The sequence below is a fragment of the Phyllostomus hastatus genome, unplaced genomic scaffold (genome assembly GCF_019186645.2).
Source record: "Phyllostomus hastatus isolate PE091 unplaced genomic scaffold, TTU_PhHast_1.1 phas_scaffold_345, whole genome shotgun sequence".
Taxonomy (NCBI): Eukaryota; Metazoa; Chordata; class Mammalia; order Chiroptera; family Phyllostomidae; genus Phyllostomus; species Phyllostomus hastatus.
Genome location: NW_025334024.1, coordinates 13,616,240 through 13,635,501, shown reverse-complemented (window position 1 = coordinate 13,635,501; position 19,262 = coordinate 13,616,240). Strand labels below are relative to the sequence as shown.

General features: G+C 40.7%; 2 protein-coding genes across 5 annotated transcripts in view; both read left to right on the top strand.

Annotated features, from left to right (window-relative positions):
* AP1G1 (adaptor related protein complex 1 subunit gamma 1) overlaps positions 1–7,503 on the top strand; it is a 74,276-nt gene extending 66,773 nt beyond the window's left edge. For all 3 annotated transcript variants that reach the window (XM_045818455.1, XM_045818454.1, XM_045818456.1), the window contains 2 exons: positions 1,829–1,927; positions 3,324–7,503. In XM_045818455.1, coding sequence (XP_045674411.1) covers positions 1,829–1,927; positions 3,324–3,425 — 201 coding nt within the window. In that variant the 3' untranslated portion in view covers positions 3,426–7,503. The remainder of the gene's footprint in view (positions 1–1,828; positions 1,928–3,323) is intronic.
* Positions 7,504–11,049: 3,546 nt separating this feature from the next.
* Positions 11,050–19,262, top strand: part of PHLPP2 (PH domain and leucine rich repeat protein phosphatase 2) — a 71,862-nt gene continuing 63,649 nt past the window's right edge. For both annotated transcript variants that reach the window (XR_006783435.1, XM_045819214.1), the window contains exons 1-2: positions 11,050–11,178; positions 18,159–18,445. Coding sequence is in view for 1 of the 2 variants with exons in the window: in XM_045819214.1 (XP_045675170.1) it covers positions 11,080–11,178; positions 18,159–18,445 (386 nt within the window). In the remaining variant the exon portion in view is untranslated. The remainder of the gene's footprint in view (positions 11,179–18,158; positions 18,446–19,262) is intronic.

Here is a 19,262-nt window from a genome sequence, read left to right as displayed (position 1 = left end):
ACATTACTTACAAAAACAGGTGTCTGTTCATTCTTGTCTCCGGGCCATAGTTTGCCTGTCCCTAGTGTAGACTAAGCTAATCTAATTTTTGCAGTGACATATGAAGTATGACGTTCAGACCACATGTTTTTTTGAAATTTAAGTTCTTTTATTTGTGGTTACTGCTGATTTTGTAGTCTCCTTTACTTTAATTTTTTGGAGCCAGAATAATGTAGATGTTTCAGAAGCAGTAAAGTGGTTTCAGTACTAGTTGTGTGACATTAAGCAAGTTAACTTTACCTCCATGCCTCAGTTTCCTTATTTGCAAAGAGGGGTGGTGAAGGATATCTACTTCAGGAGGAATAGGTGAGGTTTTTGTTCCAGATACTGTTTTAGGCACTTTTCGTGTGTCCAGTGCTCAGTAAAGGTTAGCCTACTGCAGCTTAGGGATTTGTATTTGTTGCTTTAGACTGCCATCCTAGCAGCACATCATCTCTGCCCTTGCAGCGCGGCCTCATTCTTGGTGCTGTACTGTGCAGTGCCTGTTTACATAACATGATGTATCTTGAACTTCAAAATGTCATCTTAACATAGATTCTATGATTAGTTACTATTTTTACGTTTTATTATCTCTGAAATTGAGGTACGTTTTAAAATTGATAACCTTGTCAGCAGCCTGCTTTCTTTCTCAGTGGTATACAAAATAATGGTGTGAATTATAATTGATGGCATCTTACATTTCATTACATAAATGTAAATAAATGAATAATATTTTAGCTTACATAATTTATCTTGACAATAGAATTATGAATAAGACCCAAAATAATAAACCTGTGCATTGAGATTAAATCTCTGCTCTTAATCATTTTTGGCTTCAGGGAAGACTAGGTAGACTTCCTCCCCCCTTTCTTTCTTTCCCCTCCGCAGCCCTTCCCTCCCTCCCCCCCGTCCTTCTTTTCCTCTCCTCTCTTCTCTCTCCTTCTCTTTCCCTCTCTCTACTCTCCCCTTAATAGTTTAGAAGACTGAACTTTCGGGGAAGATTTTTTAAAATCCTAGTATGTAGAAGAGGTGTGTCCATACATACTATATCGTGCCAGTGATCTGGTTTACCTCTGTTGCTTATAGTACTTCCATCTCTATTCCCCATAAGTAAACAAAGCCTGCCAGCATGCAACGGATTATGGCTTTTGGTTTTTTCAGGTCTTTTGCTGTATAAGCTATTCTGTATGTAATTTTTCTGTTAGGACCTTGTGCCTCCAGTGGAGAGATCCATTAAGAAACTGGCTCTTCCAGCCTTTCCTTGGCCTCTGTCATGTAGGAGTAGGCCTTGACACAGTCCAGATCACAGTCCAGATTGTGCATGCTTTAGACAGCAAAAGTTCTAGTCTCTGGATCCCAGCCTGTAGTGACTGGTATGCTGGTTTGTTATTTTTCACGAAGCTTTTCTTTTCATTTCTTTTTAGCTTTTTTTAGCCATAGGCACCTGTTTGTGTGTGTGTGTGTTTCCTGCATAGTTGATCAGTTACTGTTAAATGAGCTTGCCAGACCCAGAACAGGTCACCTTTTAAAAACTCGTAGGATAAAGTTCTTTCTGCCAGGAAGGCAAGAGACACTCACTGCTAGTTTTCATGGTCAAAGACCTAACAACGGGGTTTTATAAATACCATGAAGTGATAGTCCACCCGCATACTACAAATTGTTGGTATCTGGAAAACAAATAGAAAGTAGTAGTAGTGGGTAAATCTGTTACATGAACCATCATCTGAGTATCGGAGGTTTTCTTTGTTGCTGTCTCTGACATTGTATTGAGTGTATACTCTTTCTGAAGAGTGCCCTTTGTTCCCCGCAGACATTCCAGCTGCAGCTTCTGTCTCCTAGCAGCAGCGTTGTCCCAGCATTTAACACGGGGACCATCACACAAGTCATTAAAGTTCTGAACCCACAGAAGGTGAGTACCACATTTGAAGACAGCATCTGAGGAAGGTGTAAGCACATTTCTTGAAATAAAATTCTGCTTTGTTTCTCTGGAGTTTTTGACTCATAGTCATAAGAAATCTGTGAAAATGTCTGGTCTAACCGTGTTCTTTCATAGATAATAAACAGAGCCGAAACACGTTTAACTGAATGGCATCTTATTCAAATGCAGCTTTTAAAAAAATCTCTATTTAGAGGCTTACAGGTCTAGTTTTTGCAAGGGGCGAGAGAAGAAGGTTAGCTATTCTTATCTTGACACAAGATGCAGTCTGGGGTAAGAGTGTTTGCTGAACCTAATATACCTTTTGTGTAATTGTTACGGTTGCATAGCAAAAGTGGAGACGTTTTACTGAAGCAGCCAACTGAAAAAATAGCTTTAGAGACAAAATCAAGCAACATTTTTATTAATATCGTTTCAAAGAAGTAAATTGACTCCACTTAACACTAATCAATTGACTAGTTTTCAGTTTTTGGAAATGATTCAGAGAATTTCTTCAACCTGAAAGATTTCTAGTATTGCCTTATAAATACCGGTATGATTTCTTTTTTTAATTGAATTTACTAGGGTTACATTGGTTAATGAACTTAATAGGTTTCAGGTGTACAACTCTGTAATATATCATTTATATATAGTATTGTGTGTTCACCACTGCAAGTCCTGTCTCTTTCTGTCACCATTTATCCCGTAATACCAGTATGATTTCATCCTCCTGTAACACTTGTCTTTTCTCTGCCTTTCGCTGTATTTTAAGTACCTAGCTATAGTCCAATTACAAATCTCTTTGATGATCTGATACACAGAATAAATTTTTTCTTAGTGCACTGATATTGAAATCTGCCACATAGGGTGAAAAGTACTTAAAAATTGAGTTCTGCTGCTGTTACCTGTAAGTCAGCTTTTTTCTTCTTCTTTATGCCTTGGGTATGAAACAGGTTTATGTTTTCATTTATTGTAGGTTTTGCAGACAAAGCAACAGTATATCTGAACGTAGAGCATAAACTGAGTTTATGTTTACCTCACTTTTCTAGAAACTTAGATACAAGGGTTGAATCTTTCTGAAAGCACTCAGCCAGTGTTACCATGCAAGTGCTCCCGACTGATTCTGGCCTGTTAAGGCAGGTCTAGGATTGGAGCCAGCGATGTGTTCTGGAGATGCGTTTTCTCTGCCTGGCTGCGTGACGTTGGCTCTGTGGCTGATGGCTAGAGTGCTAGGAGGTTTTTGTTGTTGTTGTTTGCCTGTGTGTCATTTTTAAGAGACAACTTTGCTTTAAAATAATTTTTTTCTCTAAGATTAAAGGTGTATTTGTGGACTGGAAGGATTCTAGAGACTTTATTTTAATGTATAACTTGTAATTCCCTTTTCTCACAGCAACAGCTGCGAATGCGGATCAAGCTCACATATAATCACAAGGGCTCAGCAATGCAAGATCTAGCAGAGGTGAACAACTTTCCCCCTCAGTCCTGGCAATGAGGGTCCAGCACCATTCTCATTCTTACCCCACTCAATCAAAGGAACTCTGGGAAGGAGGTTGTGATCGCTGGCAAGTCCCCCGCAACTGTACCATGGGCATGAGGAGCTGAAGAGAACTGTTGAGGAGGATTTTCCTGAAGTTATTGCTGACCTTGAAGCATTGTTAAAGACTAATCTCTCCTCCACTGTCGAGGCCGGCTGCTTCTGGAGGCTAGTTTGCACTCTTCCTCCTCTTCCCTTTTTCTGCACTTCTCTACCCCTCCCACATTTACAGCCAGAACCAACATTCCCTGGGCCCCTGAGGAAAAAAGCAGCTGGTCTGGAGGAGAGAACTGGAATCCATGGCAAGAAAACACTCACTCTGTCTTTGCAGCAAAGAGTTGCCCCTTCTTTCTACTGTGTTTTTCTGTGGACTGGACGAAGTGGGGTATTTAATTCCTCACTAACTGGGTCACCATCTTGAGGCGCTTTTTACATCTGGTATTCAGAACGGAAGTGTAACAGTGGACATTAGGGAGCCCTGCCTTTTTCTACTGGTTCCCCCAATGTTTGAAAGAGGCATTAGGCTCCTGGTAGCCTTTTCTGTGCATTGCTGTATACACACAGAAACACACATGTATGTATGTTACCAGGAACTGGTCAGACTTTGAGAGGTTATTTGTAAACACTGGACAGATGCAGTTAAAAAGATCTTTTGTTGAGATTAGGCATGAAGGATATGGTGCTCTATTTGTAATAGAAACTCCCAAGGCTCTTCCAGCTCCCCTTTCTCTCCATTCTCGAGCTGTAGTCATGAAATACTCTCCATGATTTTCAAAATGGGTTCCCCTTAAAGTGTAAGGTAGACGACTTCTAAAAGATATCACACATAAATAGTTATTAATGCCCCTATCCCACCGCAATTTTAAAGTTTCTCTTCAGCCCATAACTTGCCTGATGAACTATGGTAAATGGGTGGAAAGAGAAGTTCACCACTTTTAAAGATAGACTCCTGAACAAAAGCACCTTTGCCCATAGGAAGAGTGAGTATCAGACTCACCCTAGCGCATATTGGAGTCATCTTCTCTTTTTATTTCCTCGACCTGGCTTGGACCTTGGCATTCCGTTTGAATTCCTCCTTCTAACTGGAACATTTGTGTTGTATCTGTAACACTGGCACTGAAATAAAGACCACACGGTTAACGAAATCTTTCCTATATTGTACTTTATGATGTTGGAGTGAAGCCTTGTAGCTTCCTTATCCCTTATGCCAGAGGAATGGACATCGTAGGGCAGGAATATCCTTTCCACAGGTTGAGCAAGTGGTCTCTTGAGAGAGGCCAGTCTTACGAATATCTGTATCAAAGACTTGAGGTCTGGAGCTTTTAAAAAACTAGTAAGAGTGCCGAGTGCTATTTAGAAAGAACCCTTGTTTTCAAACCTTAACATTGAGTTGCTGGAATAAGGTAGGGTGCCTCTCCTGGGGCACGTGTTTAGTGTACTGTGTGCATTCAGGTGCACAGGTGCCACATCTGATGTACTAAAGAAAGGAAAAGTCAGGCTCACCTTGCTCTTAAAATGTTGGCAATCATTACTGTATTGAGTACAGTATAATGACTACTTCAGCTTCGGTCTTAAACCTGGGCACAAATATCCATTTCCCCCCTCCATTTCACCAAGCCTTTACTTAAAATGTTCAGTGTCTTGTCAAATCTAGCTCTGTATCAGATGCTAGACTATTCCTAACATTTGACGAACTGGAGTTGAATTAAAGGCTCCAAAGGGGAAACTTTCTGGTCTTACTAATATATAAGAGCAAGATTTGCTAAAACTTACTCCACTGGATAAATGGTTGACCGAGTCAAGGACAGGATATTATTTTGTGCAGAGTTTTCATTAAAGTAGGTGTGGACTGGTGTGTATTTTAGACCGCTCTAAAAAATAGCCTTTAAAGATTTCTTTGCAGACTGATTTCATTGGATGGATATTTAATGCTGCGAAACATGATCGGATTAACACAATATTGGTGGATTTCTTCAGTAGAACTTGTCTAACATTCCTCTTTGTGGTAGAGGCTTTGTTTTCTCGCTCATGTGTATAGTTAACCAGCTCAAGTTTCTTTAGTTGAACTGAGTTGAATCTCAGAAATCTGCCGAAGACCATGCTATAGACAGTGCTAGCTAATGGAGCTGGGATGGGTCTGCTCTAGTAATAACATCTCCTTGGGTGATCATAGTTTTTAAGGTAGAGTGTTATGTGATCATCCATAGCTTTGTCTAGAAGGAATAAAAATCATGGCCTTAAATACAAAGAGCTCTGTGCAGAATGCGAAAGTGATTTCAGAGAGTGAACCCAAGCACCATAGACTAGAGGCCAAATAACTGCCTAGGATACTGATGGTTATGAAGACTGTTTCAAATGATCAGATCTTTGAAAGTTTCAGCGTGCCTTAGTTTCTAGGATCAGAATTAGTTCTTCTCTCACTTGGCCTTGCCGCTAAAAGGAGAAATCTCTTTAATTTCTATGAATACGTACACATTTCAGTAATTTCTTTCCCTAGTATAACCATTGAAGGGGGAGCACATTTGGGTAGATTTACAACTAAAGAGCCATTGTGAGGAAAGAGTGATTTCCATGGTTGTTTCAATAACTTCGGGGTGATAAGCAGCGAGCCTACACACACTTAAGTGGACAGTTTCACATGCACTTTTACCTCATTTTTTCCTCTTCTAGAGTAGTTTGTATCTTCTCCCTTCCTCCGTGCCCTGCACCCTCCTCCTACCCCCAGTAACCCTAAAGGAGAATTCATCTAAATTATCCTGAAAAACTACAAGAAGGGTGCTTTACCCGAGAAGCTTCTCCCACAGTGCTCCAGTTCTGTTACCTTGAGGTAATTTGGAGAGTCAGGGAATGTTTTATGCTGTGTAGGATGATCAGCTTTTCATTTTAAGGTCTTTCTTATTTAAAGAAACATTCCTCAATGTAACTCTTGGGAGGGGATTCTTTCCTCTTGCTAGGTTAAAGATGTGGTTTGTACCCCTTATTTGTCCCAGTCATGTAAGAAAATAGACTTTTAATACTGTCCAGCACTAACGGTTTGAGTAATTCTATCTATATAACATGCTTTCCATTTTTATGTTTTTCTAGAAGAGGTTGACGGTTAGGGGATACTGTTTTTGAGATTCAACTTCATTATCTTCTGCATTGGAAAATATTTGGGCTGTGAGAACTAGAGGAAAGCATTTGAATGTGTATATTATTTTCCTAGTGAATGTATTTTTATCCATACTGTCCTCAACCGAGCAAGTTAGAGAGCTGAAAGTGGATATTCACAAACTTTGTGGTTGGTGGAAAGGTGGTACACGTCTGTGTTCTCATGAGTTTGGGAGCAGGCAGGATCACTGAAAAGAGAATTGCTCAGAATGTACTCAAGTTTGAAACACTCTGACCAGCTTTGGCTCAAGAGGGTGGGGCTGCTTGTAGAACTGGAAGTCAATAACTCTTTTTCAAGCAATAGCAGTGAGTGGGTCCCAGGTATGGGGTTCCAAGACCTGGAACACGTTAACAGAAGAAAATGCTGAAGCAGCTTGTACAGTTGCTTCACAAACTACCACGAGGCCAATCCTGGCTTCAAAATAGAGCATTGGAGTTTATTTTTTGTTTTCGGAACCTGCTGTTGCGCTTTGTGTGTTTTGTTTTTGTTTTTGTTTTCTACTGGGGGGGCCTCAAGGGAAAGAGCTTCTGAAGTCTTTCCTCTGTGAACTCCCACTGTGTCCCTGTAAAAGTCCCTCTTTTTTTTTTCCAAAATATTGTAAGTTACATTTTCATTAAATCCCTTCACATCTTCTTTACTGTAAAATTATTAAAAGGCTGTTTCCAAGTGGGACAGCTAATGAAATTCTAATTATTGCAGACATATTTTTGAGATGTAAAAAAAATTTAAAATTAAATGATAAGTCTTAGACGCGAGTGAGGAATAAAATGGATGTAAACATTTACTTGGGATGCATTAGAATTCTGCTGTGTGTATTGTCTTTTGGTTGAAACAAATTATGAACAGTGACTAATAATAAAAAAGTCAATAATCAATGATTTAAAATTTGCTTCCTCGCTTCTTACAAGTGGATTAAAGAAGCCTTGAATGAATTCTTATTCCACAGCTTGAGCTAAGCTTACAGATCTGTTGATGTTCCTTTTATACAGAAATCTCACCAAGAAGAATTTGAACAATTTTAAAAAACTTGTAGACTGAAAAGTGCAGTGGGAAATTTGAACTATATGATCATATCCATGCTTATCTTCTCCACAAAGGTAAATGCTCACACAAGGCAAAGAAATCATATCAGGGTGGAATGGGTATGAGGGGAGGTTATAGGCTTTCAGTTACAAGCTTTTATTTGTGAATTGTTCAAGTTTATCTGTGACTGGGAAGAGAAGTCTTGACTAGCTAAAATGAATTATACTTCCAGATCTATTTTATACAAACTCTAATAAAAGTAAAAGTGGTTAGAAGTTGGAAGCTTGAGGTTCTCTATTATTCAGATGATTCCTGACAGTTCCCTGGTTTAGAAGCGGGAGAGTGTGACAGACCCTTAATTGAGAAGGAGAAAGATGCAGTCCTTGGTAGTTATCTGGTTTATTCAGAAGGGCCCTTTGGCACTGTTTGATAAATGACATTCTTACAATCTTTACTTGCATGTGACTTAAAATTCATCTTGTTTCTAATATTAAATTTAGTTCACACCTTCCTCTATATGTAATTAAATGAAAATATAAAAACTACAACAGAAAAGTTTAGCAACTAATGGACTCCAGATATTTACTTAGTACAATGAGTAGTGTTCCAATTTGAATTTCAATTCTGGAAGGACCAAATTAATTTTACCACTTTTAAAAGGGATTTCCATGCTATTTCCTCCCCTAGTTCATTTGTCCCCATATTAAAAAAGTATAAAAATGTTCAAAGAAGAAATTCCTTCAAATCTTGAAGCCAGGTAAATACTGCTTATTTGGAACCAAAATAAGAAATATCTAAATCTGCTCAACCTGTGGTAGAATAACAGGAGATTTAGGCCTAAAGATTACTTGGTAATCATTGAACGAATAGGGACAACCCTTAAATAAGACAATGTAGTAAGTTCTTATAGTTCTTCTATGAAGATTTGATTGATAGGAACTTTCCTCCTTTAGATATCCCTTCCATTTTGTAGGGAGGATTAGGAAGGGCTCCTGAGATTAAAGTGTGTGTGTGTGTCCAGATGGGGAGACAGTATGCACAGCTGCTTACAGGAAGGATACAGAGAAAAAGGAGTCTAATGACTTCTGTGTCTCTTGGCTTGACCCAAACAGTGATTTTTGTGACGATGAACCTGCAGTGAGGGCAGATGGGTTTTTGTACCAAAAAATCCCAGAGGAATTTATTTTTAGGGTTAGTCTCAGCTGTTCACCATTTCCAGAAATTGTAGTTACATAACCCTTGGCATACATAATGCACACTGCCTTGAACTGGGGAGAACATGAATATGTGACCTTTGAAACAGTATAAAATGTTAATGGCAGTACATGATTTGAAAAAAAACAAAACAAAACCCAACCTATAATCAACTGGTTGTTACTAACTGAATTGGATCTTAAATCATGAAGACTTTTAAACGTAGCTGCATCATAAATATCCCCTGCAGTATCTGGGCTGGTAGCTTTTTTGTATTTTTTTCCTTTTGAAAAAGGTACTACTGTTCTTAAAGTAGTAAAGACATAACTTGAGCATATGCTTCTATTTTGATGCTATCGCCCATTAATTAAAAAGACAAACCACCAGTCATCTACCACTACTGTTGCCCAGTCAACTCAAATGCTGGTCCCAGGACATCCTTCCCCTTCAGGTGATCAGTAAAGAGCCTCTGCTCATGAGATCTGGAAAAGGTAATGTGTAATACATCAACAAACAGGCTTTTAGAAACATTCATTCTGAACCACATTTTTATTCTTTCCACTACCTGCTTACTGTTGGTCAGGTCCATGTAATTTCAAGATAGAGGGGAAACCCAGGAGGTAGACAACCTAAGAGCTTTTTTCACCTTACACCAAGACACACGAGACAATTTTTAATTCATTAAAATGAGAGAAAAGATCACTGGAGACTGAATTTTTGTATATACAAGGTAACCCTGTAAAGGGAGAAAGTAGTGACCAAACTTACAGGAGAAATAATCTACAGGATCAGAATCTTTGCAAGAGTCAAACTTTGTTTTGGAATTTAAAGTATCTACAAATGCATACCTATCATAGTAGAGATGGGAACAGACTGTACTGTTTTAGATCACAAACGCTTGTTCTAAGCTTGTAGCTAAAACAGTTGGTCTGGACTAGGCAAGCAAGCAATGGATAACAGGTGATACCATCTTTACTGATTATTCAAAGCTCAAGAAATTTTTTTTTGCAAGTTGCTTGAAGATTCATCAACACCTGTGTAAAGGGAGTATCTAAAAACCCAGAAGTCTAGGTGTCCTAGGAAATTTGGAACAGAATTAACATGGATACTTGGAGGAACTGAGTGAATCTTAAATTTGGAAATTCACATGTATAATGACTGAATCCTTACTCTGTGCTAACTAAGCATGTTGCTTGCATTCACAAAATCTTCACAACTGTTAGGCAGGTATTAATTTGTTTCACAGATTGGTTTCAAAGTCTAAGATCAAGTAACTTTCACAAGAGTATAGATCTAGTAAGAGGTAGAACTGAGACTTGGAATCCGGCTTTTTGATTCCAGATCTGGCCCACTGACGGGCCACAAAACCACCACCAACTCGGAAACTTAACTTCTAAAGATTTTCTGAATCATCTCTGCAAATAATAAAATGGCTCACAGACCATATCACTGCTTAAGACAGGGAACTGAATTCTCATTTTTTTAAAGATTTTTAAAATTTATTTATTTTTAGGGAGGTAAGGGAGAGAGAGAGAAACATCAATGTGCGGCTGCTGGGGGTTATGGCCTGCAACCCGGGGCATGTACCCTGGCTGGGAATCGAACCTGGGACACTTTGGTTCCCAACCCGCGCTCAATCCACTGATCTACACCAGCCAGGGCTGAATTCTCATTTTCTACATGAGAAACGGATTTAAAATGTGGATGGAAGGTGAGTTAACATTTTGTTCACAGGATTGAGTGGAATTTGTTGAAATCGTGGGCACCTCCAATAAGGAAAAGAAAAGGTACTCGGCTAAGGTGAATATTCTCAATAATTCGTTCAATGACTTTGCAAGTGAGGGTGACAGGCCAATGCACAAGTAGGAAGAGATGAAACGTGTTGAATAAAGTTGCAAGAGCCGTCCTCTGTGAGAGCAGCGTCCTGTCACCAATGACACCTGCCCTGTGTTCAGCCCGGAGGCAGGGATGCAAATAACCCTCTTGAGCCTCAGTTTGCCAAACCGAGAGCTGCCGGCAGCGGAGGCCCAGCCCTGCGGTGGCGCCGGGTTCCGCCTGCGACTCCAGGCGTCCCGGACACTTCTTGCCCGCAGCTACGCAGAACCGACAGGCTGCGGGAGGGGCGGGGCCCGGGGCGGGTCTGGCGGGCCGCGGGGGCGGGGCCGCGGGCAGCTCTTGCGCGCCGCCGAGGCTCCGCGCGCGCCGTCGCGCCGGCCGGGCGTCCCTGTGCAGCTTCTGCCGCGGATGGGGGAGGTGGAGCCCGGGCCCGCGGGCCCGCTGGAGCCCCCGGAGCCGCCAGAAGCACCCGCGAGTCGCCGGACGGGCGGGATTCGGGTTCTGAAGGTGAGGCGGGGCGAGCAAGCGGGTTGGGAAGGGAGCAAAGGCGGGCAGCGGCCGCCCTTGCCCCGCACGTTGGCCGAGGCAGCCCGCGACCCCCGCCTCTCGTCTGTCCTCTTGGCTGCGCGGCCGCCCAGCAATCCGGCTGGGGGCGCCTCGGTCCCCGCCCAGGCCTCCGCGCTGGCCCCCGCTGAGGCCTGGGCCGCCTGCGTCCCCTCCCCTGCTCATCCTCCTGCGTCCCCTCTGCTGCTCATCTCTGGCCACGGGCCTCCTTTCCCGCAGGCCCACGCCTTGGGTCCGGCGTCCGCCTGGCCGCCGCCGCTTACCGTCTCCTTCGGACCCCGGGCCCGCCTTTGCTTCCCTCGGCCGCGCGTGGGGCCCGGGGGCCGGGCTGGAAGTACGCAGGGCTTCCTCCCCGGACACCTGAAGACATCACCCCAGCGGGAGGATGGCGGCGGTGATTGGCTGAGCACTGCGGTGTGCTTGGGGCTGCGCCGGGTGCAGCGGGCCGGCTCTGCCCGCCCGGCTTTACCACCGAAGTTAAAACCCGGCTTCCCGCTCCGAGGCGCTGGCCTGGTAGCTCGTCCTGCCCCGCCTGGAGGGAGAATCCCCGGTGGAGCCCCATCTCTGGGAATCGCTGGGCGTGTTGCAGAAGGGAGGAGGGATTGGACAAAACGGGGCATTCCTGCTTGCCGGTGCGGGCCTAATCATCCAGGGAGACGGTAATGGGGGAGCCGTTATGCAACAGGCAGCTTGCGGGGCTTTTTGGCAGGAATTGAGGGGAGTAGGAGGAAATGAAAGCAGATGCAGGCAAATGGGGGTGAGTGGAGCCTGGAAGGTGATGACAAGAAGTTCAGATGCACAAGGGATGTAGCGTGGGGAGGGGACAGTGAAGATGGTTAAAAGAAGGGGTTGTGGGAGGCTAACTGGATGGAGTTTCTGCTAGTCTTTGAAATAGTTGGAAGGAATTTTTTCTGTAGGTCAAATATGTAAACTAGATGTTTTCTGAAGATGGAATGGAATTCCTTCCAGCGTTCTAGTAGAGAAATCACCAGGATTTAAAACTTGCCAGGGAGAGGGAAGAGAGATAAGACAATTTAGAAGATAGGATGTATTTCAAAATCAAAAATACTTTGCAAAACAATGAAAATGCATGAGTTGTTAATTGGGAATGAGAGTGAGCAAAATATACTCGTCATTAAGATTATTTGTAAGACATCACAAAGATGGCAACACTGAAAAAAATAATAGATTTGAAGCATCTGGTGAATCCATAAAACAACATAAAATAGAACTCTGTAAAACGTTAGTTTTTCTGCTACTACTTTCCAGTCTTAATTCAGTAATTTAAAGAAATAACTTTCCATAGTTTATCTCCTGCATAAACCTTTTACATATTAATTGTAACTTATTTAACCATAAGTTGCAAATATAATTATTCAAAAGCTTTTGGATGTTTATTTAAAACCATAAGGTGACAGGGTCACAAAAATGTAAATTGTGAATACCCCCCCCCCCCCAAAAAAAAAAAAAGTTTAACCAGGCTGATTTGTCAGGAAATGTCAGGTCTTGAGACATAGGTAATGCCCTTTGGCCTAGAAGGTAAACAACTTTAGCTTTTTTAGTAAGAACTTTTTTGTGTGTGAGGAGAGTTATGAGAAGAAAGGAATTGAAAAATAATATTTATTTGTTTGTTTGTTTGTTTATGAGGAAGTTGGGGTGGGGAGAGAGAGAGACAAACACTGATTAGTTATTTCACTTATGCATCCATTGGTTGTTTGATATACTCTGACCTGATACTGAACCTGCAACTTTGGCTCTGACCAACTAAGCTGCCCCTCCAGGGCTGAGAAATGATTATCTTTATAGAAGGGTCCCACCTTCCTATACTGCCAGGAGGTGGTCAAACCTGTCCCTGGTTCCCTGGGCTTCCAATCTGGGGACCATTAGAAAAATTCTAGAAATCAATCTTGATGATAGCACTCAGCTGGTGGTGTGGGAGGCTGGCAGTATCTAAGGCCCTTCAATCTTTTGCTTTACTGCGTATGGTTAATGCTTTAATAATCCTTGCAAAGAAATGGGATCAACTATGGAGAATAAGTGCTATGTGTCTACATACGAAAGTTTCCCTAAGTAGCCGAGTGGTTGAATTTTGTCCCAGGTGAAGCTTGGAAAAGGATATATAAGCAGAAGACTCTCTGAATGGGGAGGAAAGTCCTAATCTCCAACATGTTATTCTCTGAAGACCTTTTGGAAATGTCTTATTCTTTTGTGTACCTTTTTTATGCTTGATACCAAATGATGAACATAATACTGTCAGAAAATATAGATCTTGATAAAAAGGCTAATTTAACAAACCAGTGTAGTTTAGCCAAATTAGAGGTAGGTCTGTCTCTGTGGAGTATTGGAAAATTTGATTCAAAATCTGCCCCCAAATTTATTTAGCAAGTTACTATTTTAGGATGTACCTCTTTATAGTTGTAGTTGGAATATGGTGTGGTATTTTTAATACTCTTAAGGTTATCGGGACTATCTTTTGAAGCATAAATTTCCTGCATATTTCCTCCAATTTGGGTTTTTTTTTTATTCAATCTGTAGAAGATATGAAGTACAACTGATCTAGTCAGAGAATGTGATATTTTTTTTAATAGTTGTCAAGTTTTGATCAAAGGCGTATATGGTTTTATTTTACTTACTTGAAAAATATGTTTATTGATTTTGGAGAGAAAGGGAGGAAGAGAGAGAAACATCTATGTGAGAAACATTGTTTGGTTGCCTCCCACGCGTTCCCTGACTGCGGGTATTGAACAGGCAACCTAGGTATGTGCCCTGACCAGGAATCAAACCCACAACCTTTTGGTGAGTGGGATGATGGTCCAACCAACTGAGCCACTCTGGCCAGGGCTGCATGTGGTTTTAAAAAATTAATTAATACATGCGCCGGCTGGTGTGGTTCAGTGGATTAAGTGCCGGCCTGTGAACGAGAGGGTTGCTGGTTCAGTTCTCAGTGAGGGCACATGCCTGGGTTGCACATGCCAGGTCCCCAGCTAGGGATGCGCAAGAGGCAACCACACATTGATATTTCTCTCCCTCTCTTTCTCTCTCCCTTCCTCTCTCTAAAAATAAATAAGTAAAATCATTTAAAAAATTAATACCAAAAAGATTTTAATGAACTGAAATATTCTTCCTCTCTTTATCACATCCCAGCCCTTACAGAATATTTCCAGCCCTAGTCAGGTAGGTCAGTTGGTTAGAGCATTGACCCTGTACACCGAAGTTGTGGGTTTGATCCCCAGTCAAAGCACAGAAGAATCAACCAATGACTGTATAAATAAATGGAACAACAAATAAATGTTTCTCTTTCTCTCCCTCATGCTCTAAAATCAATAAATAAAAATTAAAAAACAACAAAATATTTAACATGTGTATTCACAGAGATGAGCCCATGTTGTTTCAAAGTTTGAATGCAGGAACATATTTCCTCCCTTAAGATATTTTACATTCAAAGAGTGCTCACTGAGTATGGAGAGTTACTTTACAAGACCCTGTTTTTACCATGCACACCGTAGGGTTAATTGTAGGTGGCCTTTAATAGTTTATTACCTTTGAACTGGTCACAGCCTTCATATATTCATTTTTAGAGACTGAAAGCATAAAACTGAAGTGGGTGCTTAATTCATGGCTTACTCTAAAGACTTTTGCTTTTTAGAAATATCTTAAATCTTAAATGTGTTCTTTATACACTTGTGTGATGTGAGAGGTGATTATAGTTGTACTTTCTTCTAGATAAGTTTGTCAGCAGTTCTTAGTAAGAGTAACGGTGGGAGGAAATAAAATATTCTCAATCTAGCAATTCCAGTGGAATAATGATTCTAAAAGCTGAAAGCATCTCAGGATGGCACTGGCCTTCCCAGCAGTTACCTGATGCGTTAGGCAGTGGAGGAGAAAGCACTAGGTAATTCAGCAGTGACTAATAATAGCTGAACAGTCCATCTAGATTGCTGCTACAAGGCCTGTGCTTTCTTAGTATCTAGGCCTTTTAAATGTCCGTTGATTCTACTGAAGTTCTGAGTCAGCGGTTTGTCTTGAGTGGAATGTATCATATAGCCAGGAGGTACATTCTTTGACCGGCAACACATGTTTCAACAATGTAAAGTTCTTTAAGGAATTTATAGTCTTAAAGGAAGTATGTGTACACGTTAAAAATTACTTACAAATCCTCAAGGAAAATCATGGGTGAACTAATATAATACTTCCTGGGGCCTTCCTTGACTTTTCTAAGACTGAGAAAGTTTGGTGGGCTATTATTGGGCTAGTTTTTTTTTTAACATTTACTTATTTTCCAAGACAGAGGAAAGGAGGGAAAAAGAGAGGGAGAGAAACATCAGTGTGAGAGAGAAACATCATTTGGCTATCTCTTGCACATCCCCAACCAGGGATCTGGCCTGCAACCCAAGCATGTGCCCTGACTGGGAATTGAACCAGCAAACATTCCGTTCACAGGCCGGCGCTCAGTCTAGTGAGCCACACCAACCAGGGCTAAAGAAGCTTTTTGATGCTTGTATGGAATAGTGTCTACTTGTTCACTCTTGATGAAAGTGAGCGACTTTCTCTCTCCTGAGTGCAGAACTTCCTTGTATAAATGTACCATATAGAATACTGTTTTCAGATGAGCCATTTGATCTTTCCCAAACATTAAAAAGTAGAGAATATTTAAAGTTATCCAGTGAATTATTCAGTGGTTAAAATTATGGTATTTGGTGGTACAAATATGATGGCCCCTGTGTTTATAAAATAAGTACTTGAAAGCCCTTTTCTAATCCTGAGATATTTAGCCTTAAGAAATTGGTCGTGATGAGGAGAAAGAGACCTAGTTCCCACTTGTTGTAGGAGTTTATCCTGCTTATCTGAAGTCAGAATCAGTAATACTCTTCATGGTTTTGAATAGCTGCACTCAAATCCCTAAATCTGCAAAATGACCAATTTACCTGTGTTTTCCTAGACTTACACAATGCAGCCATTCTCACTCTTATTTTCTTCCCACATGGGAATTACCTTCTAACTTTTCATTCCGCTTTCTCTACTTTTAGATTTGAAGTTTAGAGGCTATAATCATCCTAAAATATTAACCTCAGTAATTACAAAAATAATGTCATAAAAGTATTTCATTTACTTTTTGGCTGGTACAAAGAAAAGATTGTAGAGTTCTCTATAAAAAAGGAGATTTTTCCCTCCAAGATTGTTTAACTTCTTGCCAGGTCTAATTGGGCTAACATGCAGACAGGGGATAGATTTCTGTGTTGTCAGCTCAGTTCTTCATGCACCTCCGTGCCATCCAGGTGTTAAGGCGCTATACTAGAATCTCTGTGTAGAAGACAGGAAGAAATATTAAATAAATATTAAATATTAAATAAAACCCATGTGATCTGCATAGTAATGGAAGTCATGTTCAAGGTGACGTTCTGCTGAAGAGAGAGTAATCATTAATTCTTTTTAGGTAGGAGAAGAAAAATGGAGATGGGCGACATGGAAGTGTCCATAGTGAGGGTGGAGAGGGTGACATCTGCCTGGAGTTCTGAAGAATGACTAGTCAAGGTGGACAAGCTGGAGGAGGACATTTCAGACAAGTCACAAAACTACAGATCAGTTGGTGTGTTCGGGAAGTTACAAGTCCTTGGGCATTACTGAAACAGAGGGAAAGGTGTGACACTGGAGAGGTAGTCAGTGTCGTTGTTAGTGGAAATTTCTTTTAAAGGGAACAGAAATGGCTTGTCATAAAAATAGAGCAAGTAAATGTTGATCTTTAGAATTTTGTTATATTGCTGTAGCAGTTGTTTTTGCCTTGAGATAACAGTGACCCCACAGTGTGTATGAATTCCACATACTTGTTATTAAAGGCAACAGTAGTTTTTTGTAATGTGGTGAGAATTGAAAGAATATTTGTGCAGTATTGTGTTGATTCTTCACTTGCTTATTTGGGATATGAGGCAGAGGGTCAGGACCCTAGAGAAAATTGCACTTTGCAAAAATGTTTATTGCAGCATTGTTACCAACAGTGAAAAATTAGAAACAAACTAAATGCCATCAGCAAGAGAATGGGTAAATTGCAGAGTATTCAAAAACGGAGTATCATTCAAATGAATAAGCCAGGTGTATTAGCATGGCTATATCCAAACCAACATAGAACCGAATAAAAATACTGCAGGGTGAAACAGAAGTATGTTAGGAATTGAAGTTTTAAATCTTGTGAAACAATACTGTGTAGTTTATAGGTGTGCATGTAATATGTCAAGCATGAAAAGGCATGGAATGATAAATACCAAATGCAGTAGAGTCTGTGTTTCTGGGGAGAGTGGAGGGGTGTGGGATCGTGATGGGGTACCAGGCGGCCTCCGCTGTATGTGTAAGAATGTACTGTATATATGTTTTTAGAATAATGATTGGAACCAAATATGGTGACATATTTAAATTTGTGAAAGTTGGGTAGTAGATCCACAGATGTTTTATTATTCTTGACATTTTTCTGAAAACATGAGAAGAAGAAAGGGTCAGAGAAGATGATGGTCCCTGGCTGGTTAGTGTCGTCCCCACATGCCAAGGCTGCAGTTTCGATCCCTGGTTCCGGCACGTACAAGAATCAACCAGTGAATGCCTCAATAAGGGAAACGACAGAATGATGTTTCTGTGTCTCTCTCTGCCTCTCTCCCTCATTCCTTCCCTCCCTTCCTCTCTCTCTAAAATCAAATAAAATTTAAAAAAAAGGAAAGGAAAAGATGATGGGTGAGACATGAACAGCTTATAACAGTAAAGAAAACTAACTTTGCCAAGTTAGGAATGGGCATGGCAGATGTGGGAGGCTCTGCGAAGAGGTGACACTCGATGGAGGGAGTATTGGTGAATATGGAGCAGAAAGGTGAGGTGAGTGCTGAACGTGTCTAACTCATTTTAGCTAATGATTTTTCTCTTGATTTCTTTATATCTTTTAGAGAAATATGAAACGCAATGGAAGCAGAAATTGTTTGAATAGGAGAAGTAGGTTTGGTTCTCGAGAAAGAGACTGGCTGAGAGAAGACGTGAAGAGAGGCTGTGTTTACCTTTACGGAGCAGACACGACCACTGCCACTACAACCACCACCTCCTCCGCCGCCTCCTCCTCCTCCTCCTCCTCCGACTTACATCTTGTCCTTTGCACAGTAGAGACACCAGCATCAGAAATATGTGCTGGAGAGGGAAGGGAAAGCCTTTATTTACAGCTTCATGGAGACCTGGTCAGGTGAGGTCTGAATCTTACCACTCTAGTTGTGCTGCGGTGTAAGCAATAGTGTTTCTGCATGGAAGTGAGCTTCGGGATTTTAATTGTGCTGGAACTGACGTTGATTATGCAGTCACTAGGCTTGAGAAAAGGTTTGTTCTTAGAATGACGACGTGATGATTCTTAAATTTAAAAACTACCAGCAAATGAAAATTTGAAGTTACTTCATTTGGATTATATAATAGCTCAGATATATAAATCTAAAATAAATACTGTAAAAGCTTTTTTTTTAGAAAGTAGCACATGAAACTAGAATGAAATTGAAATGCATAAAGGAAATAGAGTAAGTAGTATATGTCTCTGTTTACATATAAATTTAAAAGGTAATGGTTCTGTGTATACCATATTATTGACTTAATATTATTTAGAAGTCTTTCCATATTAATATTTGTATAGTTTTAATTTATTTAATGGCTTTATAATAGATTCCACTTTATGACTCTACCATAATGTTAGCCAGTCTTCTATTAATGGACATTCAGGTTGTTAATATTTTTCACTTCTGTAAGCAGTGCTGCAGAGAATATCCTTGTGCCTGTGATATTTCTGCTGTGTGGGGGTCATCTGTAGGGTAAACTCCTGGAAGTTGAATTGCTGGACTAAAGGTTGTGTGTACTTACACTTTTGATAAATATTGTCAGATTCCTCTTTGTAGAAGTTATACTTTGATGAATAACGTAAAGTCGTGCCTATTTCTCCCCTTACTTTCTCTGGAACGTGTTGGTGTTAAATTCTGTGTATAAATGCAGACATACTTGTACACAAGCGCATACTTGCT